Raw genomic sequence first — 27,622 nt, forward strand, 5'->3', positions numbered from 1 at the left:
ACCATTCTGATAGTCATTTTGTCTGACTCTTGCCTGGGTCACAAGTTTTGTTTCCCCTGTGCAAGGAAGAGAGTAGTGACAGTCATTTGTTTGAAAGAGCATTTCTTTGGAAGTAACTCGACAAGGATTCATGAGTTAAAGGCAGTCTACTTCGTAATTACTTCTGAACAAGAATTTAAAAGTTCTGAGTTTCAACACAGGATTTCTAAGACTGAGCTTTGGGAATTGACTTTCCAGAATTGTGCCTAAGATGTAATGGTTTGGGTAATCCACACATACGCATACACACAGGTATAAATGTGCATAGTTGGAGTTAAGTTTCAATTTAAGTAAGATGTTATATTATTGGTAATTATTAATAAGATATTGTTTTAAAAATTGTCTTGGTGAATTTCTATTCCTGCTGGTTGATGATGTAACAACATTGATGCATGTTCACAGTAATGCACTTAAAGGAACTGTATCCAGATAAATCTGCTGACAAAAGCAAAAAATGTACCATATCCTTGCATCAAAATTCAGTGGCAGGATACTAGACTTAATATTTTCAGGGTAGTAAAACATAGGAATTAATGCACTACTTTTAGTTATTCCACATATTCTGTATTTCTGTGTTAACTTTGGTTCCCTTTTGACAGTCTCCAATAGTTTTTTTTTAAATCCATGAACTATTGTTGAATATGAGTGATTTATTTGTGAAAAGATTAAAGCAGCTGTGGCCAATTGAATCAGATTGCTGGTTATGATTATAATAAGGTGCTCTGGTTGAAGTGAAGCTACAAGTGGTTTGAGTGGGAGAAGAAGAATAAAATGGGCTTGGGATTTCAGGTGCTCCCAAAAATCCTGCTCTGTGAAAAGCACAACTTGTTTAAATTGAAACAGCAATATTTATCATTTGTTTTCCAAAGCACTGAGCAAAAAGTAAAAAAATATCACAACCAAAGGTACAGCTTCTTGTACATGAAGTGATTTTTTTTTAATTTAAAAAAAAATATATATCTTGGCCAGGAGGGACCATTCTTGGTGTGTGTCTTTAGAAATCCAACACGTACTCATAGATGTGCTGTCAATTTGTGATCTCAAAGTTTAGACATACTGCCAAATGCCACAAAACTTGACAATTTCCTCAAAACCAGTCAGATGAAAATTCACCTAATTGATGTTAGGAGTTGAATAGGAAAGTGCAACTTGGAATAATACTACTGTTACCCATACTGTCATTGTTTTGGAATTGAACTGAAGTTCGTGTCTTCAATTTTTTTGCCTCTTTATTAACAGACTTTATTGTATCTCGTTTACCTTCGATGCCAAAAAAACTTTGGCTTGGTATGCAAAGTACAAGTGGAATTGGAAACAACAAATGGGTAACGGGAAGACCAGTTGATTATACAAATTGGCTATCATACGAAATGGAGCTAGATCTGGAATTAGATGTAAGTAAAATGCTTCATAAATTCTGCAGTTTAAAAAGGTGCTTTGATGGTGAATTAATACCATCAAATGTTACTTTGCAGAGTTCTATAGCTGTTACAGATATATATCTTCTAACGTAGCAGTCAAGTATTTTTACCACTGTACCAGATTCCAATTTTTATGCTGAATCTGTACAAATTTAATGCAGATTTGCCATGATATCATCTATTCAATTATATAATCTGCTTTGCATGCTGTATAAGATGGAAATATTCTATAATGAGCATAATTACCTCTTTATTGGCACAATACTGACTTTTCAGTCCACGATCCCCCAGTAAGTCGATGTGAAACAGGCTCAATCCATTGATGCCTGTGATATTCAGTGGCTCAGACTTCAAAAGGAGAAAAAACATACCATGCAAAGAGATAATGGTTCCATTATTTATTATTTATGGCAGTCTGGTAATTTAACTTTGTCATGATCTTATAAGGACTTTTGTGAGGACCAGACTTTGAGTGTTTGAATGATTTGCAAAGGCTGCATACCTAGTTCAGGTTTATTTGTCATCTAATTGTACAGTACAACCCGACGAAGCAGCATTCTCTGGTGCAGAAGTGCAGACACACACGCAGACATAACACATACAGACAAATGATACATATACATAATACATATATTAAAATAATATTTTTAATAAATAATAGAGGTGCAGAGTTGTTTTAGCAGTTATTCAGCAGGTCTCACTGCTCGTCAGAAGAAGTTCTTCCTCAGCCTGGTGGTTGTGGCTCTGATACTTCTGTATCTTTTCCTGATGGGAGTAGCTAGAAAATGCTGTGTGCAGGTCCTCCATGATTTTCCAAGCCCTCTTTAAGCAATCCTGGTAAATCAAGTTGATGGGGGTAAGGGAGACTCCAGCGATCCGCTGCTCTACAGCAACTTTACCACACTGTGATACAGCCAGCCAGGACGCCCTTGATAGATGTCCTGTAGAAAGTCTTGTAGAAAGCCCACCTCAGTTTTCTTAGGAAGTGCAGTTGCTGTTCTACTTTCCTGACAAGTGAGGAGATTTGTGTGTTCAGGACACATATAGATATTTCAGATGTAAATCATTCATTTTCTTTTACTGTTTTTCAATTTCCCAACATTATTTTTCTCTTTCTGCTAAAATTGGTATAAAACTACATTTAGAAATGGGCCTCTAAAATTAATATTCCAAACTAGTAAATTGCTGTACACCAGAAGAGAAATTGCAACTTTATTTATTATTAAAAAGTTTTATATTCAATACAAGTTTTATGTTGAAATTTGTTCCTAGCTCTTTAATATCGATAAACGATGTACTATTCTACTAAATGAACCAAACACCCCATTTATTGGAAAGTGGGATTTTGTGCCTTGTGATGACGAACAGTTCACTGTTGTGTGCCAGAAACATCAAGGTAATTACTTTTACTTCTTGTGCAGTTCCAACCAATTTAAAATGTTGAATCTGTATTTCAACAACATGCATTCTAATTCCTAAATGGAAGTGGATTGGTGAAATATTGGTGAAACTACCTGAACGAACAACATTTGGATAATGTTTTGGTGAAGAACTAAGATGATGATTTCTTTCCAATTAGCATGACACATTTGCATTCAAGCCTTGGAAAATGCAGGGAATAGTTGATCATAATTATTGATTGTGTGATTGTATCGAAGCAGCATGAAGGCTAGAGCCCTCACTACCTTTGATCACCACTGAAATGATCCTCCGCCATGATTTCCAACTGAACCAGACAATATGTAACCTTTGTGATCCAGCACACCTCAAGCGGAATTAATGAAGCCATAGACAATCCAACAAAAGGACACCTAACATCACATGTACTAACAAGAAACTCCATCTTGTACCTCGGGTGGGGGGTGGGGTGGGGGGGGGGAACCTCTAGCCATGCCAATTCCAAGCCTATTCCCACTGTTTAAATTAAAGCTTCCATTTGACATATTTAAATCCTCCCCATCACTCTTAACTTCCTATATTCCAGCCACACTTCTTTGAAGTTGCAATGAGTGAGTGAACCCTCCAACATTGCTGCTGAGGGCAATCTAAATGTAAAATGAACATTATATTGAAGTCCCATTGTTCTGTATTTGTCCTCTTCCCTTGCTATCTTTTGTATTTCTCCAATTCACTTCTTCCATCCCAGAATCTATCCCCAGCCGAAGATGAAGTTGGCAAAATTTCACCTTGCTGCTCAGAAGCAACTTTGGAATAGGATTGTCCACTCATTGTAACTTCAAAAAAACATCTCATCCCATTCCCAGCCTCACTATCTTCACTCTCCTTGTGTCAGGAAGAAGATTCACGAGGATGAACTCATGTCATGCCAGATTCAGTGATAATTTCTTTCCCACTGCTATAAGGCTTTTGAATAAACCTTACATTTATAAAATAATGTTACTCTTTCTCCATTTTGATGTCCGTCTGTACCTCGACATTCCAGATTGTCTATTAATTGCTTTACATACTACGGGTTGATGTGCTGGTTGGACTCAACGCAAAGCTTTTTTTTTATTGTACCTTGGTATATGTGACAACGAACTTGAGCCAACAGGTGGTGAAGTAAATGCTGCCCCTTCTGTTTGCCTCTATGATTTTAGAAAATAAAATTCATTCTCCTCAAAGGCATTGTGGCGAGGGCAATTCTTCTTTATTTATTTTCACAGAATCAAAATTTGCACGTCATAAAATTCATTGTTTTGCTACAGCATCAATAGTGCAAACATTTATAAAAATAAATAAAAATAGTACATGAAAAATGAAAGGCAATGTTCTTTGGTTCATTGATAATTCAGGAATCTGATTGCAGAGGGGAAGAAACTGTCCTTGGGTACCACTGAGTATTTGTCCAGGCTCTTGTACCTTTTTTCTGATGCTAGCAGAGTGAAGACGGCCTGGCCTTGGGGGTGGGGGGGCTCCTTGAGGATAGAGGCTGCTCTCTTAACCCACGGCCTCTTGTAGTAGATATCCTCGATATAGTGACCTGTGATGTTGCAGGCCAAGTTAACAACCCTCTGGAGTTTTTCTTGTCCTGAGCATTGGCAGCTCTGTACCAGACAGTGATGCAACCAGCCAGAATGCTCTCCACGGTATACCTGTAAATGTTTTGAGAGTCTCCAGTGACATACTGAATATCTTCAGACACCTCACAAACTATAGCTGCTGGGGAGCCTTCTTCGTGATTGCATCAACAAAGAGGCTCCTGGACAAATCCTCGGAGATGTTGACACCCAAGAATTTGAAGCTCTTGACCCTCTCCACCATTGAGCCCTTGATGGATAGTTCATGTTCTCCTGACTTCCTCACAATCATCTCCTTTATTTTGGTAATGTTGAATGCAAGGATGATGGTGTGACACTACTCAATGGGCTGATCAATCTCCCTTCTATATACTTCCTCACTGCTGACAATCATAGTGGTCATTGAATAATTTGTAGAGAGCAGTCAGAGACCTGTCAGTGAATTATTCCACCTGAGCAGGCTTTAAATTAATTTAACAGTCAGAAGACATACAAGTGTGTGCATCGCATGTTGGGTATCTCCAAACTATAACCTAGATGAATAAACCCATATATTTGAGTGAATCAAAATAACCTATATCCTCAGCAGGTTAAAAGTTTAGTTCATTAGGGTCCAACATACGACATTTGTAATTTTAAAAGTAATTTCTGAAAACTGAATAATATTAATACTGTTGCTTTGAACATTGGTTTTCACTGAGTAAATTGTCGCTGATTTTTGTTTCATTCATTTTTTTCTTTTGAAAGGATCTGTCAATGAGACAGCTACTCCAGTTTTAAACGACACCTTGAATTTTCTGAACCATACTTACATAATAATCAAGAAGAACCTAACTTGGGAAGAATCACTAACAGAATGTCAGAAGAATGATTACAAGTTGGTTAGCATCACTGATCCTTATCATCAAGCATTCCTCACGGTTACTGTCAACACGCGAGGACATCCAATGTGGATCGGACTTTACAGCCAGGATGTGAGTTCCTACCAGCTCATCTCCCATCGATTTTTTTTTATCCAAAGGAAGGGAAAGACTGGATTACAGAAGGATTCTCTTTTCAGTTACACAAGAGTATACTGATTTTTTTTATTTCAGTAAAAATTGTTTAGTGATCTGAATCAAATTAATTTCTAAATCTTTTGTGCAGCTCTAATGTTTGCAGATGTTGTAAATTATTATTAATATGACAATTATTTCAACAAGTCTGGAAGTGGAAAGATTTTCCCAAAAATATGAATATTGTTTAAATATTGGGTTTCCACTTTTTGCTATTTGGCCAAAGTTTGCTACATAGTTTGAAAATGATAAACTTCTGCCATATCTTTCCAAAGTATCCTTTCTTCATGAAGCAGCTATCTTACAGTTCAATAAAATAATCGTTGTCTGACCACTGCATGATGAATTCCAAGCTCAAATAGGCTATTAGTAAAGAAAGCTATTCACCCAGTTTCTTGAAGAGATTTGTAACAAGATTCAGGTGAAATCTCATTCCACATCACATGAGAGGACTATCATCAAAATTTCACAATTTGGATCCACTTTTCCAACGCAGATACCCTGTAGAAGGTCTAGGATTGTTTAGTTTCTTCTCTGCTATATCGTGAACCATTAAATCCAGTTCTTGATTTGTATTTCTAGCACTGGAGGAAAACTGCAATCAAATGCGAATTCTGCACAGTGGACATTCTGATTTGCATAGAAGTCGGGGAGCATGTGTGTAAATTAAGGACACTGAGAAAGTGGTTTCAATATGGAAGATTATGTAATGCATTGTCTATTTTGTTTCAAATATCAGGATGGACTACACTATCGCTGGTCTGATGGCAGACATGCAACATATAGTCATTGGAGCACTGATGATCCCGCACCAACTGATAATTGTGTGTACATGGATATTGATGGGTACTGGAAAACCTTGGGCTGTGATTCAGTATTGGAAGGTGTAATTTGTCATATTCACCAAAGTAAGTACCCAGTTGATGGAGAAGAGTGCACCAACTATTTTCAGAGGAAATATGGGTGCCGTGGATCGGTCATTAGACATGAAATGCAGTCTATCCTGGGTGTAACACACAAAGAAAACTAACAATGGAGTCGTAACATTAGAAATGAATTGAATTGTTTATTGTCATGTATGTGAAGGTACAGTGATGAAACGTAGTTCTGCATGCCCTTCAGGCAGCTAGCCATTTTGGATTTACTGAAGAGTTCCTCGAAAAAGACGATGGGTGATTAGATCAATCATTGAGAACGCTCACATTTAACTTTAAGATTACAGGCAAATCAAATCGAAACCAAAAGTTACAGCTACTTCCTGATAGGAATCTTATATGACATTTGCTTCACTCATAGCCCCTGTATTTTAAATATTTACCTTATAACTAATATTGATATTTAACTGAACATTTAGTTTGCAAATTTTCCATCAGATGCCCCAACATTACATCAGTGACCACAAATAATACTTGAGTGTGAAACATGTTGGGCTACCCTTAGAAGATGATGCACTCTAGACAAACACAAATTCTTAATTTGTTCTTAATTAATTGCATATAAAATTCTTAAGTTATTGATTAATTGCTCAGTCACAATAATGGACTCTGAGCAACAGAGAGATTTCAAAAAGCCAGACATGAACTAAAGTCACAAATTAGAGAGTTTAGGAATAAAACACATGATGCATGAAAAATCTGAGTTAGAGGGTCAAAATATTGTGATGTGACTTAAAATTGGTGATAGTTTTGACAATGTAGCCACAGAAAGGTTTGTTTGGACAATGGTTTCAAAATCTTTCTTTTAGAGTATTATTCATGGGATATTGTATCTCTGCTTTCATAATCTACTAAGGATAAAACTTGTGCATTGAATCTTTTAATGTCCATATTTCAATGTGACAGAAGAAGAAGAACAAGAAATGATTGATCGTGAAACTGTGAGATGCCCTCATAAGATTCAAGGAGCATTATGGATACCATTCAGAAATAATTGCTACTCCTTTCCAATTTATCCTGGAAAGCCAAGCTTTTTCCAGGAGAGCAGTTTCCATGCTATGTGCAAAAATTTGGGTAAGAATGACTTTGCATGATGGTTGTCATTCCAATAGTAAATGTTTAAAGAGATTTAGTGTGTTTTCACAGAATGCCAAAAATCTATTCCTTTATAATTTGCATAGTTATTCAGGTGGGTTTTTTTTTAAATAAAGTAACCAGTAGTTTATTTAAATCCCTACTTTGGATGAATTTTTAAAAAATATTTCAACTTTTGGAAAAGTCAAACCTACTTAAAAATCTCTGTCAAACAGATCCAAGGTCCAAACCCTTGACTATTAGGAGTGAAGAAGAAAATAACTTCATCGTTGAACAACTTAACATTCACAGTTATCTATACAAGTGGGTGTGGCTCAGTGTATTATATAATGGTAAGTAATGCATAATGTCTTTCTCCTGTAATGTTATCAGACTTGTCCTGATGACATATGGTATGGCCTTTGAGCAATTTTGTAGACCGTGCCAAACCAATAAAATTAGTGAATTTTCTAAAGTGACACTCATTTGCCTTTTTCACACTGACTAACCAGTAGATCGGCCATTCAATGAACCGGTTAAGGAAGCCGGTTTTTTTTTCTTTCACACTGGACCACTCTTAAATGGATCTCTTTGTCCTTTCACACTCATCGCAAGACACCCCTGAGGATAGGGGATTCTATCTTCCAACAGTGACGTTTGAGTGACAACGCATAGAGAGATGGTGGACCTGCCCTAAATCCTGATCAATATATTATGATCTTGTATTTAAACAACATTAATCATGCCTAATTACTACATAATTAAGCATTATGTACATCACAATATGAGCCCTTCAGCCCTGTTGTTGTGCAGACCTATATAAACCTTTATAAATTTATTAAAAACTGTGGAAAAGTTGTATAAAATACATAGCCACACAATTTGTAAACACTGGGAAAGACGTAGCGGCAATAGCGCACAAATTATAAAGACTGGGAAAGGGCGATGGCGGACCACTCCCAGAATTCCACGTGTTCTTCTTCAGGTTCCACTGATTGTTATCCCAATCATCAAATTTAACAAATTCTTAATCCTTTGTTGATAATCTTTGTACTCTAACCCATTACTTTATTTTCCCTGTATTCACCTCAACCTGGTGCAAGAACCTAGTTATTTCTCCACTATTTGTGGAGGAGAGTTTGGTAATTTGTTGCTCTTTCAGAAGATTCCAGATTAAAACTTATCAGAAAATTGATGATGGCACCAAATACATTTTTACATTTCCATGTGCAGAACTAAGTTGTTGTGTATTATGTTGTCATTGTTTACACCCTTCTATTTTCTCCCATTTCCTTTGTGGAAATTTTTCAGTAATTGATCAACCATTAAGTGACAGATTAATTAAAATTCAGTTTTCTATAATCTGTACAGATGGTGAGAGGAAGAATTCTCCTGCATTAATGTAAAACAGTGGGTTTTTTAAATAAGGACAGCCTTTCAAAGTTTCAGACTGTTGCAAAGACTGTTTTCATATTGAAAGAAATATAAAACTTTTTAAAGACGAGTCTTTCCTTAATATTCTGTTAATTAAATTTGTTTTGGTTTTAGGAAATCGTATGATGTGGTATGATGGTTCTTATGTGTATTTTTCAAACTGGCGTTCTGGAAGACCCAACTTTTTTAATTCGCATCAAAATTTCCTTGGGGCTATACTTGATAAGGATGGATTTTGGTATCTGACAAGCCATCCTTTTATGCAGACAAAATTGATACTTCAAAGTGTCTTTGTTTGTAAAATTGAAAATGGTAAGACAATCAATCTCTAGCATTTAAACATTTAGAATTCTTTGCTGAATCGGAATAGTCATCAATCCTGCTGTGATCATCTTTTTGCTATTTAAAAAGAGCTAAAAACATCTATTTATTTAAGTATCTTTTGGTATTGATGTATTACAATGAAAAATGCAGTTTTACAAATACAAGAGTTTTGTATACTGTAATATAAAACACAATTTGGTGCTCTTCAGCATTGTATTATGCAGTCTTAAACTCTTTCCAGATCTGTAGATTTAAAGACGTAAGCCAAGCTCTACTACTTAGCAAAATCATTTGTGTTACAGCCATTGTTCTGCTTCAAGGCTGATCAGATATTGTTGTTTTAGTTCGTATGTGAACATACAAATTATGAATAGAAACATAGAAGATAGGAGCAGGAGTAGGTCATTCGACCTTTCAAGCCTGCTCCGCCATTCAACAAGATCATGGCTGATCTTAAAGTTCAGTACCCCGTCCCCGCCTTCTCTCCATAACCTTTAATACCCTTATACTGAAGAAATAGATCTAATTCCCTCTTAAATATATTCAATGAACCTGCCTCTACTGCCCTCTGTGGCAATGAATTCCACAGATTCACCACCCTCTGGGTAAAGAAATTCCTCCTCATCTTGGTCCTAAATGGTTTGCCATTTATCCTCAAACCATGACCCCGGGTTCTGGATTTTCCCATCCTTGGAAACATCCCATCTGCATCCACTCTGTCCAGTCCTGCCAGAATTTTATATGTCTCTATGAGATCCCCTCTCGATCTTCTAAACTCCAGGTAGTGCAATCCCAATTTGCACAATCTTTCCTCATAAGTCATTCCTGCCATTCCAGGTATCAGCCTGGTGAATCGCCTCTGCACTCCCTCCATTGCAAGAACATCCTTCCTTAGATAAGGTGACCAAAACTGCACACAATACTCCAGGTGGGGTCTCACCAAGGCCCTGTACAGCTGCAGTAACGTATCCTTGTTCCTATACTCAAACCCTCTTGATATGAAGGCCAACATACCATTTGCCTTTTTAACCGCCTGCTGTACCTGCATGATCGCCTTCAGAGACTGGTGTACAAGTACCCCTAGGTCTCTCTGCACACCCCCATCTCTTAATCTATTGCCATTCAAATAGTAATCTGCCCTCCGGTTTGTATTACCAAAGTGGATAACCTCACATTTATCCACATTGTAGTGCATTTGCCATGTATCTGCCCAGTCCCTCAATTTATCCAAATCACACTGGAGCTTCCTGAACCCCTCTTCCGTGCACACAACCCCTCCTAGCTTAGTGTCATCTGCAAATTTGGAGATATTACATCCAATCCCCTCATCCAGATCATTAATGTAAATTGTGAATAGCTGGGGTCCCAGTACAGACCCCTGTGGTACCTCACTGGTCACCGCCTTCCACTCAGAAAACGAGCCATTTATCCCAACTCTGTCTTCTACCTGCCAGCCAGTTCTCAATCCACATCAATACTTTGCCCCCAATCCCATGAGCCTTGATTTTGGAAGCCAGTCGTTTATGCGGGACCTTATCGAAGGCCTTTTGGAAGTCCAGGTACACCACATCCACTGGCTATCCCCCATCTATTTTACCTGTCACCATCTCAAAGAATTCCAATAGATTTGTCAAGCACAATTTACCTTTTGTAAATCCATGTTGACTCTGTCCGATCCCTTCTCTGCCAGTCATATGCTCCGCTATTACATCCTTAATAATGGATTCCATCATTTTGCCCACTACTGATGTAAGGCTCACCGGCCTAAAATTCCCCACTTTTTCTCTACCCCCCTTTTTAAATAGTGGGGTAACATTAGCTACCCTCCAATCCATGGGATAATTGGCTAGAACTGTTTTATAAGCCACGAAGATTAACATTCCATTAACTGATTATTTTTGTACCTATTTATTATATTGATCTTTGTTTATGTATAACAAATTAAACTCTGTTCCTTGCTTTTCACCTTTGCATAAAACTGATCTGTCCATTTTTGTTCTTAAATGGATAAACTCACAGGTGTCCCCTTGCAAATCCATCTGTCACAATATTTCCTATTCAGTCTCTATTGCCTTGAAAACTGAATTTTACCAACATAGTTACTTCAAAGTCGGTGTAACTTAGAATAGTAGATGAGGAAGTTTGTGTTTAATTTTGTTGATACTACAGTACAACTCTGATTATCTGAAATCGGATTCTCCAAAATCCTAATTTATCCAAAAAAAAATTAAATTTTGGATAAATTAGGATATCGGAAACAAATCAGAAATCCTCATTTATCAGAAATTTTTTTTGGAGCTGAATTGACCTCGCAAGTTGAGGGAAAAAAAATTCACCCGACATGAAATTAGAACGATGATTGTCTTTGTTTATCTCTCTTCTCCCCCCACCCCCCACATTTCTTCTTTCCGTATTGATTTTCTCTCCAACCCTCCCTCTCAAACTGCATGCTGCTGTCTCCCAGTCACAAGCATTTTGAAGAATCCCTTGTCCTGGCGTCAGCAAGGAGAGTGGCCTCCCAGGCAGCAGGCAGGCAGGAGTGGGACCGGGTTCAGTGGTGTTCCCTTCCTCCCTCCCTCGGCATACCGGATGCCGACGCCAACTCAGTATCCTTCCCTCAGTCTACTTCCCTGGTGTGCGTGTGTGGTAGGCCAAGGGGAGAATTCAGAGTTGGGACTCTGGAGTTGGGATCTCTGGTAACTGGGAAGACAGAAGCCTGTCGACTTGCCAGTGAGTATTCCACTGGCTCGGGAAGCCTCCCCGGGGATCAGTGGCAGCGGTGGTTTCATGTCTGGAATTGGCAGTGGTGTTGGCTTCCTCAAGGGAAATAGTGGTGGCCAGATTTTTTTTTTTGGAGAGAATTAAACATTATTTTAATGCTTAAAAAGTCTTCCCTTGTTGTTTAAACATTGATACAAGTGATTTGCTGTTGCTACTGGGCTATTTTTAAAACTGACCAGTTCTCCAAAAGAAAACCATTTATCCGATATATGGTCCCGGCCATTTTGGATAATCCAAAGTTGTACTGAATTTCTGTCCATATAACATCTCAGTTCTGGAAATCTGTAACAGTTTGCTGATGTTTTGTACTCAACTTTAAAATCCCTTCCAGCTTTTTGCCTTTTGTGTCCAAGCAGATGCAACAGTTTGATTCTTCTCTGGTACTACTTTTTGTGTCTGATTTTTATGATTTGCCTGCTGTTCAATAAATAAACAAAAAATATCATTGCGTAAACTTACAAATGACTTGAAGTGAGCTTCCAAATGAAAGAAGAACCTTTAAGATGAAATGCAAATGCAAAGTTATCCAAGTAAGAATCCCTAAGAGCCACTTGGTTTTCTGTGTCATCGCCTTGTCGCCCTCTAGGTCTGTTATCTGTGAGAAGACTGACTTGATCAAATTGTAATCTCAGTCTCCTATAACCCTCCAATCAGATGGTTTTAAAGTATTTGGTCATAGGATATTTTTTCATTCTTATTTTGTTAGAGGCCAGAATAGTTCATAGGTTTCCTCCAAGTACCCAACAAAAGTGGAATAAAGAGAAAAACTAGTATTTCCAAACTATTTTATGATGGCCCTTAATATGTTGGCTTTGCACAGCAATTGCAAATGGAGCAGCCAGCATTCAGACATTGAATGCTGGACTTCTACATGCTCACCGTGAAATGATCAAGTCCAAGACTTTGCCATTGAGAAGGTCATAATGGAGTTCAACAGCAGAATCCATCATCACAGGATTTCCCCAGGATCACATTGAGGAATCACCACTTTGACCTGGTACCAGGATTGATCTGAAGATCTGAGACCCCACCAATTTAATTTGGGATTGTAGGGAATAAATATAGAAGGCAATGATGAGAATGTTACATTTGATTATTTTGAATTACTGTAATGATACAAATTATTCCTGACTTTTGTATTTTTAGAAATTTATTCTCTTCTTAAATCTGGTTAATTACTCCCTGGGGTTCTAATGGATTTCAAATGTTTGAGTGTTAAAGTGCTACAAAACCAAATCTGGATCAGTGAAAGACATCAAAGCTTCAGTCCCAGATGAGCTCAATGCCTTCTACGCCCAATTTGGCCACCAGAACAAGAAGAACTGCTTTACACCTGAAACTCAGTACGACAACAGCACCATTTACAAATTTGTGTAAAAGGGACAATGAAGAGGGAGATTGAAAACTTGGCTGAATGGAGCACCAACAACAACTCACTCAACGTCACCAAAACCAAGGAGCTGATTGCTGACTTTCGGAAGGGAAAACCAGAGGCACATGATCCAGTGGTCATTGAGGGATCAAAGGAAGAGAGGGTGAGAAAATTTAAATTCCTGGGAGTCAACATCCCAGAGGAGCTTTCCTGGACACAACGCATTAATGTCATCATGAAGAAAGCATGTCACGCCTCTACTCAGGAGTTTGCGGAGGTTTGGTTTAACTTTGAAAACCGTGGAAAACTTTTACAGATGTGTAGTGGTAAAGGTGCTGACCTACTGGATCATGGCCTGGGATGGGGCTACCAATACCTTGAGTGGAAAGCCCTGCAAAAGGTAATAGACACGGCAAAACTCTCCTCTCCATCAAGAAAAACTATATGGAACATTGCTATCGCAGATCAGCAGAAGTCATTAAGATTCCACACCACCCAGGACATGCTCTGTTTTTGCTGCTGCCATCAAGAAAGGTATAGGTGCCACAAGCCTCATCAACCAGGCTCAGGAACAGTTGCTATCTCTCCACCATCAGAATTCTAAATAACATACTCATTCAGAGATTCATTTAAGGAGTTAATTTGCACATTATTTATTACTCATTTTTTTTCTTTTTTTGCACAATTGTTTACATTTCTCTTTTATATGCTTATCTATCTCTTGAGTAAAGTCTACACTATCGATAAGTAGAAATTCTCCCTTGCCTGCAAGAAAAAGGATTGTATGTGATGTCATGTATATGCTATATTTGAATGAACTTGATTTTAAAATCTGTTTAAAAACAATGACAACTTTGATAAACAAATGAAAGCCACCAATCCAATTTTGCTTCAATCGCTGACAGTCACAGGTGTTCAGATCACCAAATATCTTGGAGCACCAATGAGAGAGATCTTCCATATTCAATGGTATTGAGATCATCTAGAGAACAACATAGTTGGACATATGTCTCAGAACAATGGAGCAAAAATATCTCATTTGAATACAATAAACGATTAAATACCTTAAAATTTCATCTTCTCCATGAAAATTCTTCTGTTAATCTATCCCTTTGGGTTACGTTTTGCTACCCGTCCAATTATGCAATGTTTGACCAATTGTGAATATATTTCTGGACATAAATTCTTGCTTGCATGTGCCAAATTATTAATGTGCAAGTTGCTGCACATTACATCCTTCTGAAAGTTTGCTTCAATTTTGATGATGGTTTTAACTGGGCATATTTTTTTTCTTCAGACCATGATCCAACTCATTTTGAACCTCCTCCTGATAAAGTACCATATGGAAACCACACTTACATGTTAATTCAGAAAAAGATGAATTGGTATGAAGCACTTCAACAATGCCAAAAATCTCACTATCAACTTGTTAGTGTCTACGAGGAAGATCAGCACGTGTTCCTGAAGAGCTTGGTGAAGTTAGATGGATTTCCTCTCTGGATTGGTTTATTCAGCCAAGATGTAAGTTTTCTTAAAGGGAGCATTACCCATTCCAGTCTATATCCCCAAAGTATATCAACCAAAAATCAGTCTTATCCATCCAAGTATTCGAAGCTTTTTTGTGAGGTCTTCGCTTTCTATTGTAATGTCTTTGCTGCTTCTTGCTCCATCACTCTACTAATCTTGACGCAATCTGGCCCAGAGATGTATTCTTTCTTTCTGTGAAAAATCTATTCAATTAATAGGTGGTGGATCTTCATTTGTGAAAAGGTATAAAATGAGTGAAATCAGTTTATCGATTCATCTGTTTTGTATTGGATGTACTGACATGGGCAGCAGAGTTACCATGGTGATCAGTACAGCACCAACAACTGGGTTTGAATCCGGCGGTGTCTGAAGGATTTTGCATGTTTTGTCTGTGTCTGCATGGGTTTCTTCCGGGTGCTCCAGTTTCCTCCCACCCTTTGAAACATTGGGGTGGTTGTAGGTTGGGTGTAATTGGGCAACAAGGGCTTGTGGGCTGAAATGGCCTGTTATTGTGTTGTATAGGTATGTCTATTACATGTTGATAATTACATTTCAAATAGTCTTCTGTAACATCTATGCTTTTCATTCTTGTCCATATTTAGCTCCCAATTACTTGTATCTGTGCCAGTTTCCTCAATCTACTCATTGAATTCCAGTTTGGATTACTCCATGTTTGGATTACTCTTAATTATGTTTCTCCCACAAGACAAACTTGCCAATGAAAGTAACTATATCTGCCCTTGATGTAAAAACATGTGATAAAGATTCCTTTATTGTAGTGTAATAGTACAGAACACATAATATTACATGAAATTGCCTTGTGCCGGGAGGCAGACAGAGAGTCGACATTAGTGTCACCCAGTGCCCCTTGTAGTAAGAGAGGAAGAGAAGCAAAAGTGTGTCCCTTCAGAGTCACTGAGTGTCCTTGGATTTGCCTCCAGCGCTCCCACAGCCTCTTCAGCCACACAGATTCCTCATCAATTAATTGGGAACCCAAGCTCCAGATCCAAACCTCTGATACAATCAGGAAGCCTTTAGCACCTAAGGCTCCTTCTTGCCCTCAGCACCCTCTTAAATCCTAGTTCCAATACCTGGTTCCCATGGGCCAGCCTCCTGCAACCCATGCGGGTCTCCTAACCCCAAGCCATCCGCAAACTATGTAGGTCCCTCAGCTGCTGAGTCCCTCGCTGGTCCTGGCAATATATATATATATATATATATATATAAAGTGGAGGAAATAACCAACCAGACTTTTTATTCTACCCCTTGTTAAAAAACCTGAATATTTTCTCTGCATTTTTAATGGTCTCATTAAACTTCCGTGGTCAATTCTAGTAAATAAGTGTATACACTGATCCTTTTGCTGCCCTCAAAGAAGGGCTCAAGTCGGAAACATTGGTTTTGTATCTTTATCTTTCATATATAAAGTACACTTTTGAACCTGCTGAGTTTCTCCAGTATTGTCTTTTTACTTCAACCATTGTGTCTGAAAACTTTTGTATTTTGCTTCTTTTCCGCTCTACTTTGTCTTCGACTTCTTTCAATTCATTCTTACTGGAGATTAACTGTAAGGAAATCAAACTGCTATCACCAGCTTGACAATATCTCCAAAAGTCGAGATTGATCTCTGTGTTTGAAAAAATCATCAGCTGTTGAACATAAGTAGGCAATTCAGCCAGGAATAAAGCAAAATAGAGCACTTCCTTATCAAATCAGATGCAACCTGTAGTCAAAGCTGCAAATAGCAGAAATAAACTATCAAAATATATTTTGCTGACTCGATATCTAAGTAAAAGCATTGAAAAGTTAAAATGTTTAAATTTGTACATTGTTTATTTGGAGTATTGCAACATGGTACCTGTATATTTGATCAGTAAGAGAAAATGCATTTTGAGGCTGGTGAGGCAAACCAATGACACTTAACAATGAGTCATTCATGTTATATCAACAGTAATTTTAATGAAATGAAGTCTCAGGGGAAAAACATGTTGGTAAGTTTTTTTGTGGTAATGACTGGTGCAAGAAATTAATGTCTTCTGTAATTGAATAAGTGGCTTTAGTTTAATTCCACAGCTGAAAATGCACTTCTATAATTAATGCACTTAATAATTAGCTCATTCCAATTATCATTTTCTTGCACTAGGGAGGATCATCATTTGAATGGTCAGATGGAATCAATTCAGACTATAGACCCTGGGAGTATTCCCACCTTAATTCAAAAGGCAATTGTGTGTATATGGACACTAAAGGCTTCTGGAACCGTACGAGCTGTAAAATTATGGGTGATGGAGCTATATGTTATGCTTCACAAAATGGAGGTAAGAAGACAAGTTCGACAAAATATACTCTTTCCTATAAAACAAACTGATTTTGTGTATAAAATATTTCCGATTACTTTTAGACATGAAACAAAAGATTATTTGTTAGATTAAAAATGTGGAAAAACAAGTAATTTTCAAAAAAAATTCTACTTGACCTCTCTTGACAGATAGGAATCCAAACAGTGAATACATGCTGGTGAATTTCCAATTTGCCAAAGTTATTGGAAAAGTTTCTGTTTTTTTTCTGAAATTGTTGGATCTTCACAAGAACAAATGTCAATTGCAAACTTCATCTCATTGATTTCATTATTTCATTCCTTGCACCTTGACTGCACAACACAGAAGCTTGATTTCTCTGCCACTGGCCAATCAGACTGCTTGAAATTTCCCATTGACAATATACAGTACAACTCCGGTTATCCAAAATGGTCAGAACCACGCCTATGTCAGAAACTTTTTATGGAGAACTGGTCGTTTTTTAAAAACCGCCTAGTAGCAACAGCAAATCTCTTGTATCCACAAACAAGAAGGGAAGGCTTTTTCAGCATCAAAAAATTATGGCTGCTGCCGATCACAGAGATGACCCCAACGCGGCCACCAATTCCCCCGAGACCACCCAACTGCCTCTCCCGATCCCCAACATGTCCCCACCACTGCCGCTGATCCCCAGGGAGGTTTCCCAGGCTGGTGGAACGCTCAGTGGTGAGTCAGTGGGCTCCTGTCTCCCCAGTCAACAAGGGCTCTCGATGCTGGAGTCCCAACTCCGAATCCTCCCCTAGGTCGACTCCAAATTCTCAGTGTGGAAGTAGGCCAAGAGGAGGATTCTGAGTCGGCATCTGTTGTGCCGAGGGAGGGAAGAGGATAGGAGTGGAGAGGATGGAAAACCACTGAGCCAGTGGTCCCTCTCCTGCCCGGGAGCCTGAGGTCCTGCTGCTAAGAAGGAATTCTTGAATCTAACATGCCATTTAATTCGATAATATTAGTGGTATTGTACTCAAATTATTTTAATTTCTTTCAAAGTATTTTGATGGATTTGTGTTATTATGGATATTGTTACACTGTCAGTATTTTGTGTGGATTATTGATTTATTTGTAAGTATTCTGGGTGTTTGCACTTTCTCTCTCCTGAGTGTTTTCCCTGATGCCTTGCTTTCCTCTTGTCTCATAAAGAGATGCTGGTTGGTACGATAGTTGGCTCAGTAAATACTTAGTTGGAAAATCCTCAGGTATTAAAGATGTGAGAGAACAGATTATGGGAAAGACAACATACCCAACCATTTTTTTTCTCACTCCTCCCATTGCAAAAAAAGGTTAAGAATGTGAAGGCCATATGTCAACGAGCTAAAATAATTTTGTTTCGCTGCAGCCATCAGGCCCCTGAATGAACCACATAACAGTATTATCATGTCGCCCTTGGCTGCTTCTGATTGATCTTCATTTTCATTGTAACCCAAAACACTGTAAATTGTGCACGTCACACAGACAGCTATGTAGGGAGTCACGTGATTGAGTAGTGGCCGGTAGGGTAAAACCAGCCCTCTCCAGAAAAGAAGAAAAAAAGTTAAAAGGCAAAGTTCAATAAATACAAAATATAAGAAATAAAAGTTAAAGTTGGAGAGAAGAGAAAGAAAATGGCCACTAAGAAGGAAAAAGTAAAAATAACGGGGAAAAAAAAGAAGAAAAGACACCGGGAAAGAAAGGAGAAGGCCTTACCTGCACGAAGGAACAGGGAGCCGTGGTGGAGAAGAGCGCCCGATCTCAGAGGTTGGTGACAGCCCCGTGGAGTCATGACCTCCCCCCCCCCGACCAGTGGGCTGCAAAAATGGCTCTCTGAGCCAAACAAAAGTGTGCAATCTTAGGTGAAGGAAAACACCGACTGTTCTCGGATCCAGAGGAAGCACGAGAATTTGCACAACGCTTGCAGGACAGAAGGAGAGATGAAGAGGTGTAATAAGAAAGAAGAATGGTGATTAAAATATATATAAAGATGTAAAAACAATGTATATGTAAAGAAATAAAGAAGGAAGTAAGGGGTGAAAAAAGGGAGAACTTTGTTATATGTGTAAAAAAAAAAAAGTGTTTTCTGGGGGAATTGGCAGGGGGGAGAGAGACCCTTGCGAGCAGGATCGCAATCCAAATGGAATGGGGAGTTGTGGTTGCCTGGCAAGGGATAAGGGGCAACTCAGAGAGGGGGGGATATTTGGGGTTAAGGGAATATTGGATGTGGGAGTTGTTGGAGTATTTTATGTTTTAAATGTGTTGTCATACATTGAGTTTAAAAAGGGAAAACTGAGATGAAAAGGGGGATGGTGGTGGCGAGGAAGCGGAAATGAGGTGTAAACAGGATATGAGATGGCCACGTTGAACTATATGACTATAAACATTAATGGAATATATAACCAAATTAAAAGGAAGAGGCTATTAAATTTACTGAAAAAAGAAAAAATAGATTTAGCATTTGTGCAGGAAACGCATCTAACTGAAGTGAAACATAGACTGGGTAGGGCACGATGCGGCAGCATCATATAATTCAAAAGCTAGAAGTGTAGCTATATTAATTAATAAAAATGTACCAATCAAAATAGAGGAGGAAATAATAGATCCAGCAGGGATGTATGTAATTATAAAGTGTCAGATATATTCAGAATTTTGGAATTTGCTCAATATATATGCACAGGAGGATCAAAAGTTTATGCAGGATATTTTTTCAAGATTGTAGATACACAAGGAAATTTATTGATAGGAGGGGATTTTAATCTTAATTTGCATCCAATGTTGGATAAAACTGGACAAAACACTAGTAAAAAGAATAAAGTGGCCAAATTTATGGTTAAATCAATGCAGAAAATGAAACTTATGGATATATGGAGGAGGCAGCACCCAAGAGAGAAGGAATACTCGTATTATTCAAGTAGGCATAAAACATACTCAAGGATTGATATGTTTTTTTTAGTCGGCCCATATTCAAGGGAGAGTTAGGAAAACTGAATACAAAGCTAGATTACTATCTGATCATTTACTCCTGTTATTAGCAGTAGAACTGGAGGACATCCCACCAAGAAAATATAGATGGAGGTTAAACTCCATGCTACATAAAAGACAGGAATTTAGAGAGTTTATTGAACGCCAAATTAAAACATATTTTGAAATAAATACGGAATCAGTGAAAGACAAATTTATATTATGGGACGCAATGAAAGCCTTTATTAGAGGGCAGATAATAAACTATGTAACTAAGATGAAAAAGGACTACAATCGGGAAATAGAGCAGTTGGAAAGGGAGATAGTAAGTACAGAAAAGGAACTAGTAAAAAGAATGATATAACGAAAAGGAGAGAATTGGCGGACAAAAAAAGTTAAATATGAAACATTACAAATGTACATGGTGGAGAAGAACATAATGAAAATAAAGCAAAAGTATTACGAACTAGGAGAAAAAACACATAAAATATTAGCCTGGCAACTTTAAACAGAACAGGCTAAAAGAACTGTATTGGCATCAAGGAAAAAGGACAAACAAATCACATATTTGATATGTATTTGATAATCACATATTGATGAGAACTTTAAGGAATTTTATGAACAATTATACCAAACTGAGAACGAGGGGAAAGATGATAAAATAGAAGAGTTTTTAGCTAAAATTGAACTGCCGAAATTGCAAGAAGAGGAACAAAACAAACTGATAAAACCATTTGAAATAGAAGAAATACAGGATATATTAAAAAAGCTGCCGAACAAAAAAACACATGGAGAGGATGGATTCCCAACAGAATTCTATAAAACTTTTAAAGAGTTATTAATTCCTCCTCTCCTGGAAGTAATGAACCAGATAGAAGAAATACAAAGCTTGCCAGATTCATGTAAGATAGCAATAATTACAGTAATACCAAAGACAGGGAAGGATCCACTAACACCAGCATCATATAGACCAATATCTCTACTTAACTCAGACTGTAAGATATTAGCGAAATTATTAGCATATAGATTGGCCGATTGTAAAAATAGTAAAAACAAGATCAAACTGGATTTATTAAGAAAAGACGAACAACAGTTCAAGGAAATAAAAAGCCAACAGTGGCTGTTGCTTTAGACGCAGAAAAAGCCTTTGACAGAGTAGAATGGAATTAATTATTTAAAGTATTACAGAGGTTTAATCTATCAGAAAAATATATTAACTGGATCAAACATTATATAATGAACCATTGGCGAAGGTAACAGTAAATGGATATGTATCGAACCAATTTAAATTAAGTAGGTCAACTAGACAGGGATGTCCATTATCCCCCTCACTGTTTGCTTTACCAATAGAACCATTGGCAAAACTGATAAGAACAGAAAATAAAATAAAAGGGATAAAAATAAAGGAGAAGGAGTATAAAATCAGTTTATTTGCAGATGACATCATAGTATACTTAACAGAACCAGAAATATCAATAAAAGAATTACATAAGAAATTTAAGGAGTATGGAGAAATAGCAGGGTACAAGATCAACGCAATTAAAAGTGAAGTGATGCCAATGAGTAACACGGATTATACAGAATTTAAAAAAGGATCACCATTTAAATGGCAAACACAAGTAATCCGATACCTAGGTATTAGGTTAACTTAAGCCACCTGTACAAACTAAATTATCAGCCACTAATTAAAAAATGGCAGGAAGAATTAGAACATTGGAAAGAATTACCGCTGATAGCGAGGGTAAATTGCATTAAAATGAATGTCTTCCCACGGATACAATACTTGTTTCAATCGTTACCAATTCCCTTAACAGAGAAATTCTTTAATGAACTAAAGAGAATAATAAGGAAATTCTTGTGGAAAGGGAGGAAACCGAGGATAGCGTTAGATAAATTAACAGAGAGGTACAACCAAGGTGGTTTGCAGTTACAAAACTTTAAAAATTATTATAGAGCAGCACAATTAAGGTATTTATCAGATTTTTACCAGACAAGGGAAAAACCAGACTGGATTAAGATAGAACTACATAAAATAGGGGAGAAGGTGCCGGAACATATACTTTATAAGTGGGATGAAAAGCTGGTGCAATATAAAAGCTCACCAGTATTGCATAATTTACTTAAGAAGAAGATCCACTTAGAAAGGAAAAAAAAACAAATTCTCAAATACCAAAATTACTATTGATGCAAAATCCGCTAATCCCTTTTACAATAGATAACCTTTAGAGAATGGGAGAGAAAGGGAATCAAAAGAATAGAAAATTGTTTTTTGGGTAATAATTTATTAACATTTGAACAGTTGAAGTACAAATATGGAATAACTCATGGTACAATGTTTGCATGTCATCAATTGAAAGCTTATTTAAAGGATAAATTGGGATACAGCTTGAGATTACCTGAAGGAAGCAGCTTTGAATACGTGATTACAGACACAATGATAATTAAAAGATTTATAACCAACATGTACATTAAGCTGCAAGATAAAGAAAATTAAATAAACTATAAACCTAAGCAGAAGTGGGAAAAGGATCTAAACATAAAGATAAAAAATGAAACATGGGAAAAGTTATGTTCTGGAACTATGAAGAATACAAGAAACACAAGGTTACACATGATACAGTATAATTGGTTACAAAGGGTATATATTACTCCTCAAAAATTAAAAAAATGGGATTCAACATTATCAGATGGATGTTTTCGCTGTAAGAAGGAAATGGGAAGAGCATTACATGCAACTTAGGCATGTACAAAAATAAATATGTTTTGGGAAGAATTAAATCAGATACTAAATAAAATTACAAAAAATAACATACCAAAAAAACCAGAGATATTTCTTTTAAGTTACATAAGTAGTAGAGAATTAGGCCTCAAATTGGATAAAGTGCAAAAAAATTCATTATGATAGCCTTAGTGATAGCAAAAAAATGTATAATGTCAACTTAGAAAATGGAAGAGAGCATGAGTATACAGCAATGGTACATGGAAATGAATAAATGTATTCCATTGGAAAAAATAACATTAATTTAAAAAATAGTCACAATATTTGAACAAATTTGGGAACCATACATGGAACATATCGAGAGAGCTTGCCTATGACCTCCATTCCCTAAAATGAGAATGAAAATGTTAAGAAGACAAAATGACTAGATTCAGTGCGTAATAAATAGATGATGCATTTTTCTGGTTTATTTTCCTTTGTGTGAAAAAAGTTATACATCTTTAAGCCATTAACAATTGGGGGAAAAAAAACAAATTTGTGTATTTCAAAAAGTTGTTTAAACTTGAGCGATGGGAGGTCAAGTGAAATTTATCTAACAATCATTGTTGAAAATCTAAAAAGCTGCTGAAGATGTTGCCTGATTTGACTTGATGGTAATATTTTTTATTATTAAAAAAGGGAGAAAGGAAGGAACAGAAACTGTTGCCATCAGTTTCTTCAATGATCTATTCTCGAATGATAAAATGTCCAGGCATGGGAGAATCTAGGACTAGAGGGCACAGTCTTAGAATAAAAGAGTATTCTTTGAGAACAGAGATGAGGATAAATTTCTTCAGCCAAAGGGTGGTGAACCAATGGAATTTGTTGCCACATATTGATGTGGAGGCCAATTCATTGGATATACATAAAGAAGTTGATAGGTTCCTGATTAGCAAGCTTGGTGCCATTTCTTGACGAGGAAAATATTTTTAGGCTATGTTTAATGTAATGATATATCTCAAGTTTTTTTTTTAAATTATAGGTTGAGCATGTTTAAAAACTACATTTAATGGAAAGCATATCTGTATCACTGAAAATATCTTTTTGCAGACAAATCATCCAAACATCAGGAAAAAACTTCAAATTTATGTCCCCAGAAAAATGGAAAATCTCCATGGATTAGATTCAAAGACTACTGCTATGCTTTTGACATGGGGTTGTACAACTGGTCTATATTTACCATGGAAGAAACCAAATCAGTTTGCCAGCAGCTTGGTATGTTCTATTTGCAACTAAAATGCCATTGGGTGATATTGCTGGAAACACAGGGATTATTTCTGGTTTAAACATGGTTTATTTGTCTTGATCTTCTTTCTGTTGTTGTTATCGTTCACATTGATCTGTTCTGTAAAACGATAATGTACTTGGAATATAATGTTGTTCTATACACCAAAGTAATCATCTCAATAGCATTTAAATAATGGGTATGCCATTCGATGAATTCCATTTACCATTTTTACTCTGCATTCTCTCCCGGAGAAAAATGTATCTTGATCATCAAGGCTCATTTTGACCCCATATTTCTTAAATTTCAAGGAACAGCAAATTCTTACTGGTTTCATTCTAGAATCTCCCAACTCCTGTTTGAAATTGGTGTATCAGAGGAGATTGGTCTGTGTTATCTATTAAATGTCTAAAATATTTGAAGCAGCTTTTATCTATTTTTGGAATGTGAAGAGAAGCTTTTTTAATTTCAACCTTTCACACCATAGTGGCGGTAGGTGATTTTGTATTGCGTCCCTTTCAAAACTTTTTTTGGCAGTAAAATTCCCAGTTCGAGATTTGAAATTTTTCCAAGGTTCCATATAATTGAACATTTTCACATTAATTGCTATTAAATATTAAATAATATACACTGTTATGAGTAATATGGAAAATTATAAAATCTTCTACCAAGGAAGTTGTAACAGAGCACTTCCAAAGTAATTCTAGAATGACATTGTCAACATAGATTTATGAAAGGGAAGTCATGCTTGAGAGAGGTGTTACATTTTCAAGAGGTTGTAACTAGTGGAACAGATAAGAGCAACCGAGCTGGTGTGATCCATTTAGACATTCAGAAATCTTTTGATGAACTGTTATAAATACCAATTGAATGTTATAATGAGCTTTGTAAGTCCAGCTATACACAATGTATATTAATTATTTGGATGAGAGGATCAATTGTAACACATCCAAGTTTGCTGGTGACAAAAGGCTAGGTGACACTATGCATTTTGAGGTGTTTGAGTGAGACTTAATTGGGATGTAATTGGGTTAAATGGATAGGCAAGTATGTGACGGATGAAATATAAAGAAAAGAAATAAACATCCACTTGGAAAGGAAATGTGGAGGATAGAATATTTTATAAATGTTGGTGTAAATTTATCCTCTCTCACAAATTGCCCTCTCAGTTCCCATCCCTGTGACGGCAAAAAAGGATACACTTGCACCAACACCTTCTCCCTCACTACTCTTTATATCCCCAAAGAGTCCAGCACTTCACTTGTGAATCTGCAGGAATTGTTTTCTGCATCTGAGGCTTCTGATGAGGCTTCCTCTATATCAGTGAAACTGGACAGAGACTAGGAAATCATTCATTGAGCACCTTTGCAACAGAAAGGAGCTCACAGTGGCCCAACCATTTCAGCTCCACACACCATTGCCACATGTCTGTCCTTGGCTTCATGCACTGCCAAACTGAAACGACCTACAAATTGGAGGAACGGCATCTTTGTGTTCCATTTATGCCCTCTCCAACCAGGCAGCATTAACATTGACCTCCAATTTTTATTGGTCCCCTCCCCAAGTCTCTCTTTCCCAATCCTTTTCCTCCAGCTCCCCCCCCCCCTTTCTTTCCCTTCTCCTATCAAAGAGCAGACTTCTCCCCCATTACAGTTTGTCTTTTTTTTTCTCTTCTACCCTCACACCGAGATCCACCTATGACTTTCTTGCCTGTGTTCTTCCTACTGCCCCATTTCTCCTTCCCCCTCCCCTCTCTTTGTTCAGGAGCTGGCCTGTTTTTGCTTATCTGACTAAGGGTCCATGCCTGAAATGTTGGTTACCTTTTAATTTATATGGATGCTATGTGGCTTGCTAAGTTTCTCCAGCATGTTTGCATACTGTACTCAACCCCAGCATCTGCAGACTTTCTTATTTACTGGTAAACAAATCACTAAAGTTACAGAACTTTGCAGGAGGATTTGAATACAAAACAGAAGTTGTCTTGCTCCAAAGTGCCTTGGGCTATAATCTCCATAACTAAGGAATGATGTACTTAAAAATAAAATTAGTACAACTCAAATTCAACAGGGTGTTTTATGGGATGACAAGTTTGTTCTATGAGGAGAGATTAAGAGGACTTTCCCTTGAGTTTATAAAAATGTGAGATGATCTCACTGAAACACCCAAAATTCTCACAGAGCTTAACAGGATATGATGAGGCTATGATGGTTCCCCTGGTTGGGGAGTCTGGAACAAGCTATTGCATTTTCAAAATGATTGCCCAAACAAGATGAAAAGAAACTTCTTCACCCAGAGTGTAGTGAATCTTAATCCAAGAAGACGATGAAAGCTCAGTGATGACACATATTCAAGGTGGAGACCATTAGCTCTTTGGATTTTAAGGGATGTGGGATTATGGCAAAAAATAAGGTAAAACATGAACCATGATCTGATCAAACTTGCCTACTCATGCTTACATTTTTTTTAAATGTTCCAGTGTATTGCTAATAACAAAATACAAACTTTTTAAATCTAGATTCCTCTGCAACTATTTTGAGCATTAAAGACCGAGAAGAAAATGATTTTGTTACCAGACAAATAAAAGGAGAGCAAGGAATCACTGGGCAGGTCTGGCTAGGAGTTATTGAAAATATTAAAGGTAAGGAACTGTGGGTACCTGTTGATTTATAAAGGAGGGAGGGCACAACAGCAAATGGGGAGGAGGAATGGCCCTGTGATTGGAGAGGGAAGGGATAGAGAGTTGGAGGGGAGGGATAGGGTAGAGAGGGAGAATGGAGAGTAGTCTAGCTATTAATCCCATCCATTTGGAAAGTGCCCAGATGGAATATTGTGTGGCTCCTCCAATTTATGGGTGCCTTAGTTTGGCAGTGTGAGGCAATGGACAGACGCATTAGCATGAGAGTCGGGTGCAGAATTGAAATGGTTGGCCTCTGGGAGACACCTGTCATGGAAGTAGACAGAGTGAGGTTGCTCAGTGAAGCAATCTCCCAGTCTGCATCCAGTCTCTCAGATGCAGAGAAGGCCACAACGGGAGCACCGGATGTAGAAGATCCCTCCTGCAGATACACAAGTGAGGTATTTTTTCACTTGCAAAATAAAATTTAAAAAGGCACCAGCGACCCACAGTGACTTTCTGCAGGCTGGAGAATGCCTGTTCAATACTCACCTTCCCAGCTGCTTTCATTGCAATCAACTGCAGGCAGTTTTTTTTAATGACAGCCAGCTGCTGGACAAAGTTAACAATCTACAAATCTCTTGGATCGGCTGAGTCAGGAACATGCTGGCTAGAAGGCAGAAGCCTTAAAGGAATAAGCCACTACCAAGGTTGAGGTTGGAAACATGGAGTGAGGGCTGGGATCCAAACAAGACTGAAGC

At 37.4% G+C, this 27,622-nt stretch overlaps 1 protein-coding gene across 2 annotated transcripts in view; it reads left to right on the plus strand.

The window, feature by feature from the left end:
* Nucleotides 1-27,622, plus strand: part of ly75 (lymphocyte antigen 75) — a 139,144-nt gene that overhangs the window by 105,268 nt on the left and 6,254 nt on the right. For both annotated transcript variants that reach the window (XM_069935393.1, XM_069935394.1), the window contains exons 23-33: nucleotides 1,279-1,433; nucleotides 2,733-2,856; nucleotides 5,228-5,454; nucleotides 6,275-6,443; nucleotides 7,377-7,544; nucleotides 7,781-7,897; nucleotides 9,093-9,290; nucleotides 14,753-14,976; nucleotides 17,126-17,300; nucleotides 24,073-24,237; nucleotides 26,763-26,885. In XM_069935393.1, the coding sequence (XP_069791494.1) occupies nucleotides 1,279-1,433; nucleotides 2,733-2,856; nucleotides 5,228-5,454; nucleotides 6,275-6,443; nucleotides 7,377-7,544; nucleotides 7,781-7,897; nucleotides 9,093-9,290; nucleotides 14,753-14,976; nucleotides 17,126-17,300; nucleotides 24,073-24,237; nucleotides 26,763-26,885 (1,845 nt within the window). The remainder of the gene's footprint in view (nucleotides 1-1,278; nucleotides 1,434-2,732; nucleotides 2,857-5,227; nucleotides 5,455-6,274; nucleotides 6,444-7,376; nucleotides 7,545-7,780; nucleotides 7,898-9,092; nucleotides 9,291-14,752; nucleotides 14,977-17,125; nucleotides 17,301-24,072; nucleotides 24,238-26,762; nucleotides 26,886-27,622) is intronic.

This window comes from Narcine bancroftii, chromosome 4 (assembly GCF_036971445.1).
Source record: "Narcine bancroftii isolate sNarBan1 chromosome 4, sNarBan1.hap1, whole genome shotgun sequence".
In the NCBI taxonomy this organism is placed as follows: Eukaryota; Metazoa; Chordata; class Chondrichthyes; order Torpediniformes; family Narcinidae; genus Narcine; species Narcine bancroftii.